This window comes from Cibotium barometz, chromosome 34 (assembly GCF_041138505.1).
Source record: "Cibotium barometz isolate CiBa-2024 chromosome 34, ASM4113850v1, whole genome shotgun sequence".
NCBI classification, from domain to species: Eukaryota; Viridiplantae; Streptophyta; class Polypodiopsida; order Cyatheales; family Cibotiaceae; genus Cibotium; species Cibotium barometz.
In genome coordinates, this window is record NC_141079.1 from 23,202,977 (window position 1) to 23,222,948 (window position 19,972).

Consider the following 19,972-nt stretch of genomic DNA (forward strand, 5'->3'; position numbering starts at 1 on the left):
AAGGCTATAGTAATTGTGGAGATTATTCATGGGATGAGTGAGTGGTTTTAGAGCTTGGACATGGAAGCTTGAACTTGAGCATAGACATGAAGAACTTGGACATAGAGCTTGGGCATGAAGGTTGGACATGGAAGCTTGAACTTGAGCATATAGACATGAAGAACTTGGACATAGAGCTTGGGCATGAAGGTTGGACATGAACATGGAACACAGAGCTTAGACATGGAGCTTGGATTTTGGACTGGGATTTGGACTTGGACTTGGACTTGGATTTGGATTTGGATTTGGATTTGGATTCATTGGACTTGGGATCCATTGGATTTGGATATTGGATCTAGTACTAGCCCGGTGAGAGTTACTCGTGGGTCATCCACATGGTGTGCTTGACATCAGAGATCTTGTGCGTCGACATCGGCATCGACTTGGATATCCTACATCGGCATATTTGTTTGTTTTGTATTCATTGATTGTATTGATCTTGGCCAGCGTGCCCTTGGATTGTTTCTGAATAAATTCTTGAAAGGGGGTGGGGCCTGTTCCTCGCTCAATGTGGTGTACTGTGCAAGATTCCCATTCCCTTTTCTCTCTCCCCTTTGTCTCTTTATATTTTTATCTCTTGGACACGTGGTTGAGTCTGTCACTGCACGCCCCGCTGGGCTTACACTGCATGTCCTGGATTTGGAGCCAATGAGGCGATCGTGGCCGACGTTCGGGGACTAGTTGGAATGCAGAGGCCCGGTTCGAGGTAACCGATCTCCGGTGAGGTGGGTCCGGAGCAGCCAGAGGTGGGTCCACAAGATCCATTGTATGGGTGTCCTCCATCTCTTGGGTCTAGAAGAAACTGGTGATGGTTGGCTGGCGAGGGAGGGGTCCGGGTGGCTTGGGCCAAAGCCATAGTCACAAGGGATGGGGGACGGGACGGGGGGCGGCCATAAGTAGAGAACATGGACAAGGGAGGGAACGACACTCAAAAAATACTTTTTAAAAAAAAAGTTTTTCTACTCTACACTTATTCTACTTTGGAAGTACATCAAAATGAGCACAAATTTACACTAAAATGGTAAGCTTTTGAGTCATATTAACAAAATACACCAATCAAAGAGTGAAGGCGTTGATGGTTGACTCAAGAGGCTTGAGGGAGAGGTGAGAAAGAGAGAGAGAGTCTAGATAGTAGAGAGTAGGGCCTTGTGTGAGAGGCTTGGAACTTGGAAGTTAGAAGAAGCTTGAGGGAGAGAGGCTAGAGAGAGTAGATACACTCATAGAGTGTGGCTTGCCGCTTGAAGCTTGAGGCTTGAGCAATGAGCAAACTTGCAAAGTGCCAAAGACTCAAGACTCAAGACTCAAGACTCAAGAGACTAGAGAGAGAGAGAGTTGCTTGAAGGTGTGTGTGTGTCTGCTTGTAGCCTTGTAGCCTTGTTCTTATATAGATATTAGATAGGCAAGAGAGAGAGGCAAGGGCCAAGCCTCAAAGCCTAAAGGCCAAGGCAAGAGAGAGGCAAGGGCCAAGGCCCAAGCCTCAAGGGCCAATGCCCAAGCCTCAAGCCTCAAAGGTCAAGCCTCAAGGCATCCCCAAACGGCCACCCAAACAGCCATAAACGGCTAGAAACGGCCAAGGCGTCTCCAAACAGCCATAAATGGCTAGAAACTGCCAAAAAAACAGCCGTTGCACTCCCTGCAGTCCCCCCACATTGCCGTCCTTTAGAGCGTTTCCTGTCCTGAAGCCGTCCCCATCCCCCGTCCCTTGTGAGGGACGCCTCGAGGGGGACGCCCGACTGTCCCCTGCCGTCGCCGTTTCTGACGCGTCCCAAGCTTCCGTCCCCTTCGTCCCTTGTGACTATGGCCAAAGCTCTCTCAAGAAATTGTCCATGTGTGTACATAGCTCAAGCAGGCAGAGGCGTAGGCAATGCTTGTCCAGGAAGTCAATGATCCTAGAGTATAGACCAAATCTCTCACGAAACAAAGAGTGAAACCTCATGCGGATCTCATAGTATACTGGGCAACGACATGTAATTCTCCTTTGTCTCAACCTCTCCTCTCTGGGTCTCCGTATGAGCTCCCCAGCTCTGAAGACGGGCTCAACTCTACCTGTCTCCACTATGAGTTGGTGGGATGAAGCCCGTATCTGATCAATCGCAATCTGTATGGCGTGGGACATGTGAACACTGAGGTAGCCTGACTGCTGGATGAATCCATCCTTAGTGAGTGTGAGAAAGTGATCTCTGTAGAAGTGCATCTTGGTTGAGAGCTCCGATGTGATCCATGTGCAGTGGGTGTAGAGGCTGAGAAGATGTACCCGGATAACCTGGTTGGTGTCCAAATGAGAGAGTTGGAGAAAACAGGAGTCCGGACTGTACTGAAGGGTCGTAGGTGGTCCATGTGGAGCCCATATACTGAGAACCAAGTGGAAACTAAGGCATACCATACTCCAGAATGACCCTCGAGTGCTAGCTGTCTCGAGGACTCCAGGGCAACTTGCAAGCCTTGGGTTCCTGTGGGGATCCATCTCTAGCAAATTCTGTCTGGATAATTTGGTGTGGGACTGATTGTTTTATGCGGATCATACAGGAGAACATCATGACATGCCTCTCAACTCGTTACCAATCCTCATCGGATAAATCTGGCCCACATAAGGTTGCTCCATACATCAAGGCTGGTGTGATGAGGGTGTCAAAAAGCCAACCCTTCGTTTTGGGCTCTTGGAAATGTGCCTTGAAGCACTGCCGCTCAAGTAAGCTCAAGGCTGTATATTCCCATGTCACTCTAGCATGTGTTGCCGGAAGCATGGTGAAGCGTGGGCCACTGAAAGTGACACCAAGGTAGACATAGGATGAGTCAACCTCCACAGGATCCCCTCTATATGTGAAGCTCAATCTGGATGTGAAGGGGCGGGAAGTATTGAAGACCATTATCTTGGTTTTACCAAGGTTAACAGAGAGGTCCCATTGAGTTTAGAAGTGCTGTAAGGCATCCAACTGTGTCTAAATCCCCTCGACTGAATCTAAGAGGAGGTGATGTCATTTGCATGAAGTAGTATGGAGATCAATATACTTGCCAGTGTGGGACCAGCCCCACTTAATACATCAATGAAGCTCGAGATCTCATTAATGTAGAGCTCAACTGAATCTAAGAGGAGGTGGTGTCATTTGCATGAAGTAGTATGGAGATCAATATACTTGCCAGTGTGGGACCAGCCCCACTTAATACATCAATGAAGCTCGAGATCTCATTAATGTAGAGACCAAAAAGAGTGGGTGATAGAGAAAAGCCTTGTTTCACGGCATCCAACTGTGTCTGAAGCCCCTGGGCTGAATCTGAGAGGAGGACGATGTCATCTGCATGAAGTAGTATGGGGATCAATATGCCTGCCACTGTGGGACCAGCCCCACCTAATCCATCAGTGAAGCTCGAGATCTCATCAATGTAGAGACCAAAAAGAGTGGGTGATAAGGGGAAGCCTTATTTCACCCCAATAGTCATCACTAGTGATAGTGATGCTGACATATATGATGGTAGGATGCTCTTGAAGCAGAAGTTTGAGATGAAGGATTTGGCCGAGCTGTGGTATTTCTTGGATATAGAGGTGGTGAGATCACCTCATGGAATTATGGTTTTACAGAGGCAGTATGGCTTGGACATGTTGTTTAAGTATGGTATGACAGGCTGGAAGCCTATTTCAATGCCATTGGAGCATAACACAAAGCTTTCCGTAGATACAGATGAGCTTTTGGAAGACCGCACTATGTACATGTGCATAATGGATAGCTTGATCTACATGACCATTATTGGGTTAGACTTGAGTTATGTTGTTGGACTTGTGAGTTAGTTTATGCAGGTCTCCGTAAGCCACACTTAGATGTGGCTAGAGGGATTCTCAAGTACATAAAGTCCATGGTTGATTATGGACTTTTTATGAGGCTGGCATAGAGGTATAGCTACATGGGTACACATATGCTGATTGTGCTGATAGTTTTGCAGACAAGAGATGTACCAACGGCTCTACGTTTTCTTTTGGGAGTTGTTGGAGATGCAATCCACACTTCTAGAGAGAACCAGCTCACGTGGTGAGACTGGGTTTGAATCTTGGCAAGTTGAGGTTTCTACAAATTGGATTACCAGAGGTCACCTAACACCTTAAGGTTTTGGGGTCTAGATGGCCAGACCAATTTGTGGAACACCTCAGTTAAGCGCGCTTGTGCAGGAACACAACTGGGACGGGTGACCTCCCGAGAAGTGGGAGGATCCATGTTATATTATTATCTGAATACACAAAGAATCGTGTTCTCTCTCTCTGCTTCCCACGCTTGTGTTTGCTGTACCTCCAAACCCTAACCCTAACAGCACAAGGCCTTCATTTGGTATCAGAGCTATTGAAGCTTTGCCCTAGCCCTGCCCGTACACAACCAAGTTTTTGTTGCTGCTGCCCGTACAGCACCCGTACATCACTGCCCGTACACCTGAGCGCCGCCTGCAGTATTCGTACAGCTGCTCGTCTGCAGCAGCTTCCGTACCAGTTCGTCGCTGTCAGCACCAGTACCTGTTCCGTACAGTAAGCGCCGCCCTACGCTTCAGTTCCAGTCAGCGCACGTGTATCAGCTTCGATACACTGCGCCTGTCATCAGCGCTGTTGTACCTGCTACGTACGCTTGTACCTGCATACAGCTCGACTGCAGCTGACGTGTACCTGCTGTGTATCTGGTCGCCCTGCTCCGTACAGTCTTCTGTACACACCTGCGCAGACAGCCGTACAGCTGTCAGTACAGGCGACCAGCAGCATTTGGTGTTCCGTACTTGTTCTGTACCAGTCAACAGTACCTGCAGTGCATTCGATTCCATTTTCTCCTCCTGTTCCGTACTGTACCTGCTCGCCCAGTTTTAGCACTGCTTCCGTACAGTACCAGTCGACTGTACCTGCACAGTACAGTCAACTGTACTTGCTCTATGGTGGACTGTACCTGCATGAGTACAACAATCAACTCATATCTCAGCTGGTAAGCATTACAGGTTTTGAATTTTGGGCATTCTTATTTTTCTCTGTGAAAAATATACAGGCACAACAAGCAGTTTTTCTATCAAGAAAAATATACAGGCACAACAGGCATATTTTCTAGCAAGAAAATATACAGATTTTTTGCACAGTTTGGGTGCAGTAAATTTGGGCATTTTTGGGGCATTTTGGCATTGTGTACGCCATTTGCTGCTCTACTCAGTCATTGGTGCATTAAGCTGCACATTCAAAGGATTGAGAGTGCAGGCAGATTTGGGTAAACTGTATTCAGTGGAGTACAGTTGTTATCAGGGTTTTTGCTATTGGTTTTTTTGGTAAACAGGTACAACATTGTGCGTAAAGCATAATGGCAAATCAACAGCAGAGTGATGTATTCACGTATTTGTCTAAGGAAGACAAATTGGACGGCACGAACTACTCCTTGTGGAGTTTTATGCTGAAGAATGTGCTTGTGGCAAAAGGTCTTTGGGATTTTGTTAGTGGTGATGAACCACGTCCAGGTCCATTGGCTCCAGAGACTCCTCCCCAAGGGGGTGCTCGTGGACGAGGACAACAGGTACAGGCTCCAGGACAGCCATTGCCTGTTCAGAGAACAAATGCTCAAAAGACATGGGATGCCAGGGATGCACAAGCTTTGTCACTCATTGCATTGTCAGTTCAGAGGTCCATTATACCTCATATTCGTTCAGCTGGCACTTCACAGAATGCATGGGTGACTTTGGAGCAGATGTATGCTGCTCGTAATGAGGCTAGGATCTCATTTTTGAAAAGAGAGCTGGAAAATCAGAAAATGAATGAAGGAGATGATATGTCTAGCCACTTAAACAAGCTGCAGGATTTGAGAGAGTAACTCATCAATGTGGATGAGATTATTCCTGAGACACAGCTTGTGTCCACCATTTTGCACTCTTTGCCAAGATCTTACTTGGCTTTCCATACCTCTTTGAACCTCAGCATGAGGAATGCTGTTGAACCCCTCAAGTATCAGGAACTTGTTGCTCTCTTACTACAAGAGGAGCAAATGAGGAAGAATATGAATATGAACACAAATGCTGAACAAGCATTTACTACAGGTCAAAAGGGGAAAGGGAAATCTCAGCCAAAGAGTGCAAATCAAAATTCAGGTGATAGTGGTTCTTCACAGGATACCAAGAAAGGTGATGGACAGCCCAAGAAGAAGGGAAAATGTCATTACTGTAAGAAGCCAGGTCACTACATCACGGAATATAGGAAGAGGATTGCCAAAGAGAAGGCAAAGGAAGCTGGGATGTCTGTTAATGATGCTCCTAAAGCTCCTCCAGAGACTGCTTCTTTTGTTGAGGACAGAGATTACTGTTTTTTTACATGCAGCTATGATGCCTCTTGGTCTACACAGGCACTCAGTTTGACAGAGCATGCATGTACTTGGTATTTTGATAGTGGTGCCTCAAAGCATATCACATCTCGCAGGGATTTGTTTAGTCATGTTGGCCCTGCCCCTGTTGGCAAAACTGTTCAGTGTGCCAACAATGCTTCATATCCAGTGTGTGGCATTGGGGAGATTCAGCTTACAGCCATTGATGGCTCCATTCTCCGCCTTACAGATGCCTTATATGTACCAGGGATAAAGAAGAATTTGTTGTCCATTTCTTCTTTAGCACATTGTGGAATGCAAGTCCACTTTGATGATGATAAATGCATGGTCAGAGACAAAGCAAATGCCTTGACCTTGATGCTTACTGGTACATTATGTCATGGACTTTTTAGTTGGATGCATTTCAGCCAGTGGATCAGTCTGCTTATCATGCATTCACTCTTACTCCAGCTATGGTTGATGCGGAGTTATGGCATGCTCGCATGGGGCATGTAAATTTTGGTAGTCTTATGCTTATGCAGCGACATAATATGTTTACAGATCTACCTCTCATGGAGAAGCCTCCAGATCACATTTGTGAAGGATGTATTTTGGGAAAAATGCACAAGTTTTCCTTCCCACGTGATCAGGCTCTAAGAGCAACTGCAAAGTTGCAACTTATACACAGTGATCTTTGTGGTCCCATGCAGACGAAGTCATTAGGTGGTTGCTTTTATTTTGCAACATTTATTGATGACTTCTCTCGTATATGCTGGGTCTATCCTTTGACACAGAAATCACAGGTATATGATGCATTTTTGGCCTTTGTAGCACTTGCTGAGACAGAGTCAGGATGCAAGGTGAAGACTCTCCGTTCTGACCGAGGGGGGGAATATGTCACATGTGCTGAATTCTTTTCTTGGGAGTAGAGGTATAAAACATCAGTATACTACTCCTTACACTCCACAGCAGAATGGGGTTGCAGAAAGGAAAAATCGGTCACTCATGGAGATGGCCAGATGTATGCTAAAGGCAAAAAGACTACCACATATCTTTTGGGTGGAAGCAGTAATGTGTGCTTGTCATATTTTGAATCGATGTCCCACAAAGGCATTGGTTTCTATTACTCCTTTTGAGGCTTGGCATGGCCGCAAGCCTTCTGTATCACATTTTCGTATCTTTGGGTGTCTCGCATATGCACACATACCCAAAGAGTTGAGGAAAAAGCTTGATGATAAAGCCACAAAATGCATTTTTGTTGGGTATAGCCGTGAGAGCAAGGGCTACAGGTTATATGACCCACTATCCAGGAAGATATTCATCAGTCGGGATGTGATTTTTGATGAAAAATCAGAATTATCCATGGCTGGTTATGAGGCAAATCAGGCTGAAAATGATGTATTTGAAGGTCTTCTACCCATGGAGTTTCATTCCACAGTTGGTGATCCAATTCATGAGGGTACTGGACAGCCAGCAAATGATGTAGGTGGTGCAGAAATTCAGCAGCCAAATCAGCCAGAAGTTGAACCAAATATGGGACAGCAGGCACCACAGGTCAGACATATACCTAGATGGTATTTGAGGACATTACAGGACAGCCATTTAGAAGGTCCTCTTGCTGGTCGTACTCGTAGGGAGACAAGGACCAATGAACATGCACACATCATGGATTTGAATCTGGTTATGGCAGCCAGTTTACAGGATGATGATGAGCCTGATTCATTCGTGGATGCACGAGATAATGTGCATTGGAACAAAGCCATGCAGGATGAGATTGATTCTATTAAAAAGAATCAAACATGGGATTTGGTTGATCTGCCCAAAGGCAAGAAAGCCATTGGTACTAAATGGGTCTATAAGTTGAAAAGACATGCAGATGGATCCATTGACAGGTGCAAAGCCCGTCTAGTTGCAAAGGGCTATGCACAGAAGAAGGGCATTGATTATGAGGAGACATTTGCTCCTACATCCCGTATGTCGACACTTAGGTGTGTCATTGCATTGGCTGCACATCGTGGTTGGGTTGTTCATCAGTTGGACATAAAGACTGCATTCCTACATGGGGACCTCGAGGAGGAAGTTTATGTATTTCAGCCCATGGGATTTGCAGAACATGGTCATGAGGGGAAAGTATGCAGGCTGAAAAAGGCCTTGTATGGTTTGAAACAAGCTCCACGAGCTTGGTATGCAAAAATAGATGCTTTTCTACTCACTCAGGGATTTGTGAACAGTCCATCAGAGACCACTTTGTATGTGAAGAAAGAAGAGACAGATCTGCTGGTCATCAGTCTTTATGTGGATGATCTCTTGCTCATGGGATCAAATGATGACAAAATTGCAGCTTTTAAAGAGATACTGCAACAGACATTTGACATGTCTGACTTGCGCCTTGTACATTACTATTTGGGCATACAGTTTGTGCAGGATAACAGAGGCATTGGGTTGTTGCAATCACGTTATGTTGCTAAACTTCTGGAGAAGTTTAAATTTCAGGATTGCAAGCCTATTAGTACTCCTATGGAGCCTGGGATGAAACTGTCACTACAAGATGACAGTGTTTCCTTTGATGCCACTACATATGCTCAGGCTGTTGGGTGCCTCATTTACTTGTGTAATACAAGGCCAGATATTCAGTATGCAGTCTCTCAGTTGAGCAGATTCATGCACAGCCCACGGTTGTCACATTGGCAAGCTGTGAAGCGTGTATTCCGTTATTTGCAGGGTACCTTGTCTCTTGGGTTGCTTTATCCTGAGGGGGGTGACATGCAGTTACATGCTTACAGTGATTCAGATTGGGCTGGTGATTTTGATACCAGACATTCCACTAGTGGAAATTGTTTCTTCCTTGGTGCTTCATGCATTTCTTGGCTAAGCAAGAAACAGACCACAGTGGCCACTTCATCTTGTGAGGCAGAGTACAGAGCAGCCTACACTACTACTGTTGAGTGTGTTTGGCTGCGTCGTCTTATGACTGATATGGATATTTCAGTGGAGGAGCCTACACCTATCTATACTGATAGTCAGAGTGCCATTGCTGTGGCCAGGAATCCTGTGTTTCATGCTCGCACGAAACACATTGAGATTCACTATCATTTTGTTCGGGAGAGACTCCAGGCAGGAGATATCAGTCTGATCTACTGTCCTACAGATCAGAATGTGGCAGACATCTTCACCAAGGCATTACCACGTCCGAAATTTGAAGCATTCCGCAATGCTTTGAATTTGTTTCCTTTTGGTGGATGATGTACAGTGATCACATATCACTCCAGGGGGGTTTGTTGGGTTTTATGCTGTGTATGCACCCAGAGGAGTGCTAGTGATCATCAGTAGGTTACTGGGGCACTTTTTACTTCAGTTAGTGGAGGTTTTTTCCCCCAGTTTAGTCTAGTTACACTTATAAACAGTTTATAAGTGTTTTGGTCCACCCGGCACATTTTATGGCCGGACATGTGAACACATCCTTTTAGGTCACTTTATTATGTGGCTATTGTACTTCATATTATTATCTGAATACACAAAGAATCGTGTTCTCTCTCTCTGCTTCCCACGCTTGTGTTTGCTGTACCTCCAAACCCTAACCCTAACAGCACAAGGCCTTCACATGTCCTAGTTCTCGCCATGCATTTGGGCATGATGTTGATCATGCTCTAATGAGCAGCTTGTGCAATGAAGAAGAGCTAGTTTCATTTCATGAAGTAGAGGAAGATCAAAACTGCATGCATGCCGTGCATGGAAATATGATTCCATTTTGAAGAATGGCACTTGGGTTCTTGTTGACTTGTCTTTTGGCCAGGAGGCTTTTGGTGGGTCTATAAGATCGAAAGGAAGTCTGATAATAGCATTGATCACTACAAAGCCAGACTAATGGCAAAGGGCATGCACAACAGAAAAGCATAGATTATGAGGAGACCTTTGTTCCCCTTCACGCATGACTACCATCAGGCGTGTTACTGCATTGGCTGCTCATCATGGTTAGCAAGTGCATTTGTAAGCCTAGCGGGGCGTGCTATGACATACTCAACCACATGTCCAAGAGATAAAGATATAAAGAGAGAGAGGGGAGAAAGAAAGATATATTAAGCGTCTACTAAAGACCCAATGGCCCTATGAGACCAAAGTGATACAATAATGTCCATAGCATATCTCATCATGGAATGGAAAATAAAACAGAAAGAAAACATAAACATGGCTATCTCACTTGGGTGATACAAAACCGTCCATGGAAACTCATCATGGAAATACTAAGAACATAAACATGAGAGCAGCACCAGCTCCGAGTAGATGGTATACCACTCCAAAATATCAAGCATGAGAGAGGAGGGAATAGGGATCTTGCATAGTACACCACATTGAGCGGGGAAATGGCCCCGCTCCCTTTTAGGAATTTATTTAGGAACAATCCATGGGCACGTTGGCGAGGATCAATACAATCAATGAATACAAACCAGACACATATGCCAATGTAGGATATCCAAGTCGATGTCGATGTCGAGGCACGAGATCTTTGATGTCGTGCACACCAAGGGGATGACCCACAAGTATCTCTCACCGGACTAGTACCAAATCTAATATCCAAATCCAAATCCAATGAATCCAAGTCCAAATCCAGATCCAAGTCCAAGTCCAAGTCCAAATCCAAGTCCAGATCCAAGTTTAAATCCAAGTCGAGATGCTAGTCCAAATTCCATGTTCATGTCCAAGTTCATATCCAAGTCCAAGTTCAAATAGTCCAAGCTCCCATGAGTAATCTCCGCAACTCTTACAACCTTGTCAATGAAGAAAACAATGGAAAAGCTCTTTCTGGCAAGAAAACTGATATAAAACCTGTTTTAATGGTTTTTGGGCGATAAAACCTTCGAAAAGCAATTTTTAGGGTTTTTGGAGCAATTTTAGGGTTTCTGAAATTTCTGTCCGTACATGTGCGTATAGCTTTGTACACGTGTCCATATCACCCATGCATATGCCCATACAAGTCTAAGGCTAACCGTACATCTGAAAAGCAAGTTGGAGAAGGTGTTGATGGCGAAGAAGACGCTCTCCATGATCATAAATGATGTCCACACACACTCCACAATCTCCTTCAATCTTCAATGATCTTGTTCATGGTACTACAAGAGAAGTCCAATCCTTTTTATACTTGTAAGAGACCCTACTTTTTGCCAAAAAGCCTTCATGCTTTTGCTTTTGCCTTTTTCCCTTTGCTTTCCACTTTACAATAAGTCAAAGTACTTAAACTTTTCTTTTCCAACTACAGGGCCTTACTTTTTGCAAAAGCGCCTTTTAGCTTTTTGGTCCGGCTCAGTCTTCTCTTTCCAATGGTGCCCTTGGCTTGCGGTTAACCTTGTTTGACGTTTTGCTTTTTCTTGCTTTTTGACCAAGAATGGTGCTTTTTCTTAATCAAACCTTATGGACCCTATCCCCATGTCTTCTTCCACCTGAATGGTGTCCAGGCATGGATTTCATCATGTGAAATAGAGCTAGGAGGGACAAATAGTTACATTGCCTCCCTCTTACACCGAGTGTAGTCATCAATGAACGTGATGAAGTACAAGTGTCCTTCAAAAGATGGAGCCCTCATGGGGCCACAAAGATCACTATGAATGAGCTGTAATAGACGGACAGCCCTCATAGTACCATCTTTAGGAAAGGAATCCCTGTGCATCTTTCCAAGGATGCATCCCTCACATACATGCTTGAAGGGAACTTGCATAGGAGGAAGCTCATGCACCATACCTTGCTTCTGCAAGCGTACAAGAGATGGGAAGTTCAAGTGACCAAACCGAGCATGCCATAACTCAGTGTCACTCAATACACGGGAGGTGGATGCAAGCATAGCATCATGAGATAAAGTACTCCTGTCATGCATGTCAAGCTTATACAAGCCACTGCATAATGTCCCAGAAAGCATAAGAGAAGCTGAATCTTTGCTGTCATACACTGAGCAACAATGGTCAGAAAATTGAACCTTAAACCCAAATAATGCAAGGGCTGAAACAGAAATAAGATTCTTCCCAATGCGTGGTAAATATAAAGTGTCACAAAGAATAAAACTATCCCCATTACATGCTGTTAGCTCCACATTGCCAATGTCTTTAATGGAGTAAGAGGCATCATTGGCACACATAACTATGCAACCTGGAGGTGAATCTTGCAAATTGGCAAATAGATCTCTGCAAGAAGTGATGTGCTTAGAAGCACCACTGTCAAAGTACCAATCTCCAGCTGAGATAGACATACAAGAAGTAGTGAAACTGCATGTAACCACCAATGCATATCCCTCATGAGCAAAGTTATCCTCTTTTTTAGTGTCCACAGTAGTAGCCAAACCTTGCTGCTTCTTTTTCTTTTCACTGTCAATGCGCTTCCTACATTCCTCAATAAGATGGCTAGGTTTTCTGCAGTAGTTGCATCTCTTCTTTTTCTTGTTGTCACCCTCTTTAGACGAGGTAGAATCTGAATGGGCATGTGGTTTGCCCTTAGGTTTACCACTAGATGCAGCCCCAGATTTACCTTTGTTTCGATCAAAGGCACCAAATGCGTGATCAGCAGAAAGCATAGTGGTCCTATTAGAAGAAGACTGCTCCTCGTGCAATAAGAGAGTCACCAACTCATCAAAGGTATACAAGTTTGGATTACACTTCAGGAGTAGACGAAGAGTAGTAGCAAAACCCTGATAGGATTCTGGCAAACCTTGAAGCACTGTAGATACAAGTGAACCATCTGGAATGGCCTCATCAATGTTGATGAGCTGCTCTCGCAAATCCTTGATGCGGATAAGAAACTTGTCCATTGAATCACCCTCATCCATATGCTCAGACTCAATCTTCTTGTGAAGATAGGCAACACGAGCCTCATTGTGAACCTGATACAAACAAGCAAGTACATTCCATGCACCCTTAGAAGAAGTGCATGAACGAATGTGCGGTATAACCTGCCTTTTGCATAAAAGGGCAATCAAAGCATGTGCTTGAGCATCCTTGGCATCCCATTTGAGCTGTTCTGGAGTCGGTGGCAAAGGTGCAAAAGATGTAGCACCACCTGAAGATACATCATCACCTGCATCAATGGTTCCTGAAGTACTTGCTGCTCGTGGAGGCGCAATAGACTGACATCAGCCCCTAATACATAAACCCACAAATTCTTTGAACAAGTATATGTTTCATCATGTACCCACATAGGATAGTTGGTGTCATCCAACTTATCCTCAACGGAGAGCATTCCAAATAAATCACTAGTGTTCGTAGACATGGCTGTCACAAGTGTGTACAAACAAGTAGTAATGCTGCAGTAATGTTGTAACACCCGAAAATTTGGGGGAAATACCCGAATGTTAATTGAATCTGCCTGTAACACCCAAAATGCCTACACCCGAAAATTTGGGGGAAATGTTCGTAGACATGGCTGTCACAAGTGTGTACAAACAAGTAGTAATGCTGCAGTAATGTTGTAACACCCGAAAATTTGGGGGAAATACCCGAATGTTAATTGAATCTGCCTGTAACACCCAAAATGCCTACAAATGTCTATAAAAGACCTGCAAATGGTGTCAATTTTTGCAAAATCCCCAAATTTTTAGTGCAATTACGCATCGAGTCAGGCAAAATCAATGCTAATGTATGCCAATTTTGCAATTTTGAGCTCAATGTTGAAAAGCCCCAAAAATAATTCAGTGTAATTAGCAATTTCTGAGTATTTGAAAAAATTGCAGAAATACCCCAAATTGTGGGCAGCTTCAATCGGGTAGGTACAATAGTATAGTTGGCGGGTACAGCAGTACGGGCAGGTACACAAGGCGGTGCAGTACGGGCAGCGCAGGGGCGGAGTAGGGCGGCGCAGATATGGGGCGCAAGTACGATGCAGGGCGGCGTTGGTACAGTTGGGCGGCGGATCTGAGGGCGGATGCAGAGGGCAGTAGGGGAAACCCTAACCCTAATGCACAAAAACCCTAATGCAGGATGCAGGGAGAAACCCTAACCCTAATGCTCAGAAACCCTAACCCTAATGCTCAGATACCGATGTTGGGTATGGGGGAAGAAGCCTACACACAAACACACACACACACACACACACACACATCTCCAAGAGAGAAAACGTATGAAGCTCAAGAGTGCTGGAAATGATGTACTCAATAATAATGATGAAAGTACAATGTGAGTACATAAAAGTAACCTAGGGCAAAGTGCCCAACACACATAAGTGTGTTCATACAGGGAAAAAACTTGTCTCTAGTCACAGGGAAAAAATGCCCGTGAGTAAGCTGTGTTTACACCTGAAATAGTCGGGAGTGGTCATGACCAAAAGTGGTGCTAGGTGGTTGTTCCCTTGTCTAGGTGGTGTGTTCAGACGGGCTATAGAGGTAGGTCTCCTCGACACATCACCGTCTATTGGTAGATCTTAATATTCAACAGTTGTCTACTATCATTTTCACTGACTGCCAGAGTGCATTGGCAACGGCGTGGAATCCGTTTTTTCATGCGCGGACAAAGCACCTTGAGGTGCATTTTCATTATGTTAGGGAGAGGCTCCATGCAGGAGTGATAGCCTTGACATACGTGCCTACATAGGCCAATGTGGCAGATGGGTTTACCAAGTCTCTTTTGAGAGAGAAGTTTGATGCTTTCTACAAAGCTTTAAACTTATTAAGGTTAGTCTGCTACATGATGTACACATTCACACCATTCACTGCAGGGGGGTTTGTTGACTATTTGGCCTACAAGAAGTCTTGGTGTGAACACCTCTACCCACATGCAATTTTTACTCTACCCACGGGCACTTTTACTCTGGTTGGACAGAGGTTTTTTCCCTGTGGGAACACACCCTTGTGTGTTGGGCTTTGAGTCATAGAGTATTTAGTACTTAGTACTTTGTACTTTCATTAACATCAAGTACATTTTTCTAGCACGTCTCACTCTCACATTTCTCTCTAAGCTCGACTCTGTGTGTCTTTGTGCGTGTTCTCTTGCAGAGCTCCTTCACATCAGCCAACAAATATAAAAACCACCTTTTTAAATAAGGATTCACATGAAGAGATGTATGTATCTCAATCCTGTGGTTTTGTTCAAAAGGGTCAAGAGCATCAAGTATGCAAGCTAAAACGGCTTTGTATGGTCTTAAAAAAGCTCCTCAAGCTTGGTACGAGAAGATTCATGCGTACTTGCTCATGGTTTTTGAGAACAATCCAACTAAGGGCACCCTTTTACATCAAGAACAACATAGAGAATTTGTTGGTCATCACACTATACGTTGATAACATGCTGCTTACAGGACCACATAAGGACATTATTTCAACTTTCAAAGCTGAATTACAGCAATCATTTGAGATGAGAGATCTTGGTATATTGCACTACTACTTGGGTGTTGAATTCGTGCAGTGCCATGGTGGCATTTTTGTTATGCAATCTAATTACATTTAGAGATTGCTTACAAGATTTGGTCTTGAGGATTGTAAACCTAATGCTACACCGATTGAGATAGGTGCTAAGCTTACCCTTCAAGATGCAGGTGATCCAATTGATGCATTATTATATGCAGAGGTTGTTGGATGCCTTATCTACTCGTGCAATACCAGGCCAGATATTCAGCTTGTGGTCTCTTATTCAGCAGATTCATGCACAACTTGGGATACAAAACGTTGGCAGAATGTGAAGAGAGTCTTCAGGTACTTGGCACTCCGTTTCTTGAATTGTACTATGCCAGTGGGGTGATTATGGGCTGCATGCTTTCAACGAAGATAGTGACTGAGCAGGTTCCTTTGACCCGCGTGTGTCCACTAGCAGATTTTGTTTCTTTCTTGATGGTTCATGCATATCATGGCTTTGTAAGAAACAGCCGACAGGGGCCACATCAAGTTGTGAAGCTGAGTATAGGGTAGTATTTACAGCTACCATTGAGTGTGTATTGCTCAAACGCCTTTTGACCAATCTTAGTGTTGGTGGACAGCAGTCCTCCACTCCTATCTACACTAACTCTCAAAGCGCATTGGTAGTTGTGAGGAACCGTGTGTTTCATGCTGAAGCACATTGAGGTGCATTACCATTATGTCAGGTAGAGGTTCCATGCAGGACATATTTGTTTACAAAGGCTCTTCCTTGTGAAAAGTTTGAAGCCTTTTGCAAGCTTTGGGCTTATTGCCTTTCGGGGATTGATCTGCCATATCGTTGTACCTATTCACATCATCGCTCGAGAGGGGTTTGTAGACATCTATGTCGTGGGTAGTGTGTGTGAATGCTCTAGGACCTATTGGGGCATTTTTTCCCTCAATAGGAGGTTTTTTTCCAGGTGCACAGGAACACACTGTATCTCATTTTTGGAAGTGTGTGAAGTGACTTTTGTACTTCATCATTTTGTACTATCATTGTGGTACACTCATTATGGCTGAGTCTGCCCTGCATCTCCGGAGGTTTGACAGAAACTCAGTACAAAGGCCTTTGTGTGAATATATGCTCTTATGTGTGTGTGTGTGTGTGTGTGGAGTGCGTGTGTGAGAGCATATCTTGATACAGAGTTCTACACCCACTGTTGGGCATTGATGACATTAGTGGGGATGTCATAGTATCTAGTCCATACTATGCATAATGGAGTTGATAGTTATATAGTCTTGTGGGTTGACAACCATGAGTATATAACATGCACATTCCTAAAAGGTAAATTTGGGCATGTTCTTGGATTCATCTAGGCATATATATATATATATATATATATAAGAGTATTGTGCCTCTTGCTCGCAATTGTTTTCTCCATGTGTGTGTGTGTGTGTGTGTTGCATTTCTGATAACCCTAACCCTAACCCCACCAATTTATCTATGTCATCCTCCACTTTGGTATAAATTCATCAAAAATTAAGCCAAGTATTTCTGTAAATATGAGGATTACTTTTGCGTTAGCATAAGCTTTAAGTTTTTACAACCACATTAGGCTATAAGCTAACCCATGTCGGGACAAGGAAAAGTTGGATTATGTTTCTGTGAATGATTTTCAGGAAGAACAATTAAGATACTATAGAGCTTGTTTTGCTCTTGGATTTAAAATATTTTTCTTGGAAGAGATCTATATGACTTTACATAAATCAAGTAAAATTATTAGGATTCAGATTATGCATTCTATGGTCGAGACACCAATCAACTGTGTGTAGCACAAATGCTTGTGTCTCGTCAGGCAGGCCTGGGCAGCTGGTCTCATGGAAAAGATCGGGCTCGTAAAGGTCAGATCAGGCCTGTAAAGTAAAGGTCACTCTGGCATAAACATAAGATGAGAGTATCTCCACTTGGGCTCCTGTGTGTGTGTGTGTGTGTGTGTGTGGAGAGAGAGAGAGAGAGCTTGTACTTGACATTTCTTTAAATCTAGTGTTTTCCAAGAGCTTGATTTTTAAAGTGGACATCCACATTATTATACATATACCATAAAAGGAGCACCATGTTTCTGTACTAACAGCAGGCACAAGCATATCTTGCTAGCGAATGTCCCTGTTTCTAGTAATATGACAACTCTTTGAATGCAGAATTTTTCCTCTCGATTGGCAGCGCTCGATTATACTGTATGCCTCCACAGTGAAGTTTTTGTCACCACCCAAGGGGGTAACTTTCCTCAGTTTCTGATCGGGCATAGACGGTACCTCAACAAGGGCCACTCTAAAACCATCAAACCTGATAAGCGGAAATTGGCTGTGTTATTGGACACCCCGAACATTAGGTAGAAAGCTTTCATTACCTATCAATGGTTTAACCTCTAAAATTTTTCGTTGAGTTTCAGCCAGAAGCCAGTGCACAAACCTGCTTTGAGTATTCTGCAGGTGGGAAACCTTTACAAAGCAAATGCAGGCCATGCGGCGTCATAGTGATTTCAAAGGACACGAGCTTCGAAAGGCCAGTGCTTCGATTTACACATATCCTGCACCAGACTGCATGTGCCCCAATAGACGTGAAGAAACTTGGAATCACCAGGTCACTATCACCAACAGCACTCGTGAAATTTTGCCAGTAGTGTAGCTTTTTGTGTTTGGGACTATGGTAGATGAAGGTGGCGTCAGCAGTAGGATGTCTGTAATCTATCTCTTCATTGAATCAGCATAATTTTTTGTAATTTTTGAACATTTTTATTCATTTGGTTGTGCTTCATTCTTTTACTTGGATGGCTGCACTCGCTCTTAGCTGAAGCCAAAGCTCACCATCTCAGCATGGCTTTCTGTAGACGCTGATATTTATTTATTTATTTCTATTGGAGTTGTATGAAAAATGGAAAACTTCTGATTTTATTTCCCATGGTAAGAACCATCGGCTATCAGCTGATTTGCCTCCCATGATTTTATTTCCCATGGTAAGAACTCTATAGTGCCTTGAGCTCTCTTAAAGCACAGCACTCCTTGTTGTCAATAGGTTTTAGTTGGAGTGGTAGCCGTTGTAGCCCTCTCAAGGGGAGGTTGTGGATTTCAAACCTACCCAAAAAACAACACTAGTTCACCAACACCTCTATAGGTTGATTTGTATGGACATGCTATACATACCTTTTGGAATGTGATATATTTTATGACTAACTTTTAAGCACATGTTATACATACCTACAAGGAAATAATCAACTTCATGTATATACATGCAACTAGAAATAGTGGACACGAACTTTTAAGTTTTTTTTGGTATAGTGTGAAAGCTAGTAATTTGTATATAGGTCAATTTTGACACTAAGCAATACAAATTCAATCCCTTGTAATAGGATACTTGTGAACTCGCCTTCTCTCTACCCATGCTTGTGTTTTATTGATTCTTACTTGCTTGATGGATGCTTGTTGAATAGGTTTGATTGTAGGATCTCACTTGCATGAGCTTCTCGTCTCGATCCACCTCTTGTATGATTCATTCATAGTGTAAGCGATCTTATTCTTACCTCAATGAAGGTGATTGAAGCACTACCTTTATACCCACAATAGTCATGGAAGCATTCTAGTGTGACAACGAAGTGAGGGCCAACAATCAAGCTAGTGCTCCCAGTTACATTTGCATCTCTATAACAAAATACCAAATGACACTTCTTTGTAGGAGTATACATGCATAAGCAAGGGTGCGTGTATAAGTACTCTTGTCCTCATGCTGCACTTTTGTCATAACATTATTGTTAGTATTAATCTCTTTCTTACTCTCTATCATACTAAGACGATTAGTTTAATTCATTTCTATACCCAAATTAACTCTAGATGCAAATTTCAAGTTTGTATTAGAGTCATCCATCATCCCTTTAGTAGTTTTGTACCATAAGATAGGTTAGATTAAGAAAATGATTAGTTTTCCTAATAAGTTTTTCAAACATTTTTTTTTCTTAGTGAAGCTTTGCCAAGCTTTGAATAATCGAGAATCAAATAGTTTTGATTCATTTTTTGCAAGAAGGCATAGCTTAGTATTGGGACATCAACTCAAGGAGCTACAACTCATCAAAGGAGGGACATATTGATTGATTCAAAAGCAACAAACTGGGTAGCAGTTGGTGGCGAAACTTTTAGCCTTGTGAAGAGTAAAATTTCAGAATTGTGTGCATCATTATTGTAAGTTTTGTTACATGGGTCCACTGCTTATGCTATGGAGGATGCGTGCATTAGATTGTCGAGAGCACAAATAATAACTAAGCTGTAATTGTCTAATCATTCACTG

General features: G+C 43.5%; 1 protein-coding gene across 4 annotated transcripts in view; it reads left to right on the forward strand.

The window, feature by feature from the left end:
• The window catches only part of LOC147618800 (protein ESMERALDA 1-like), a 98,482-nt gene extending 79,913 nt beyond the window's left edge, over window positions 1–18,569 (forward strand). For 3 of the 4 annotated variants that reach the window (XM_086773868.1, XM_086773869.1, XM_086773870.1), the window contains 2 exons: window positions 17,836–18,026; window positions 18,127–18,569. In XM_086773868.1, the coding sequence (XP_086629994.1) occupies window positions 17,836–18,026; window positions 18,127–18,322 (387 nt within the window). In that variant the 3' untranslated portion in view covers window positions 18,323–18,569. Of the gene's footprint in view, window positions 1–17,492; window positions 17,614–17,835; window positions 18,027–18,126 lie in introns of those variants that run through there. The other variant, XM_086773871.1, reaches the window with a different exon arrangement.
• The last annotated feature ends 1,403 nt before the right edge of the window (window positions 18,570–19,972 follow it).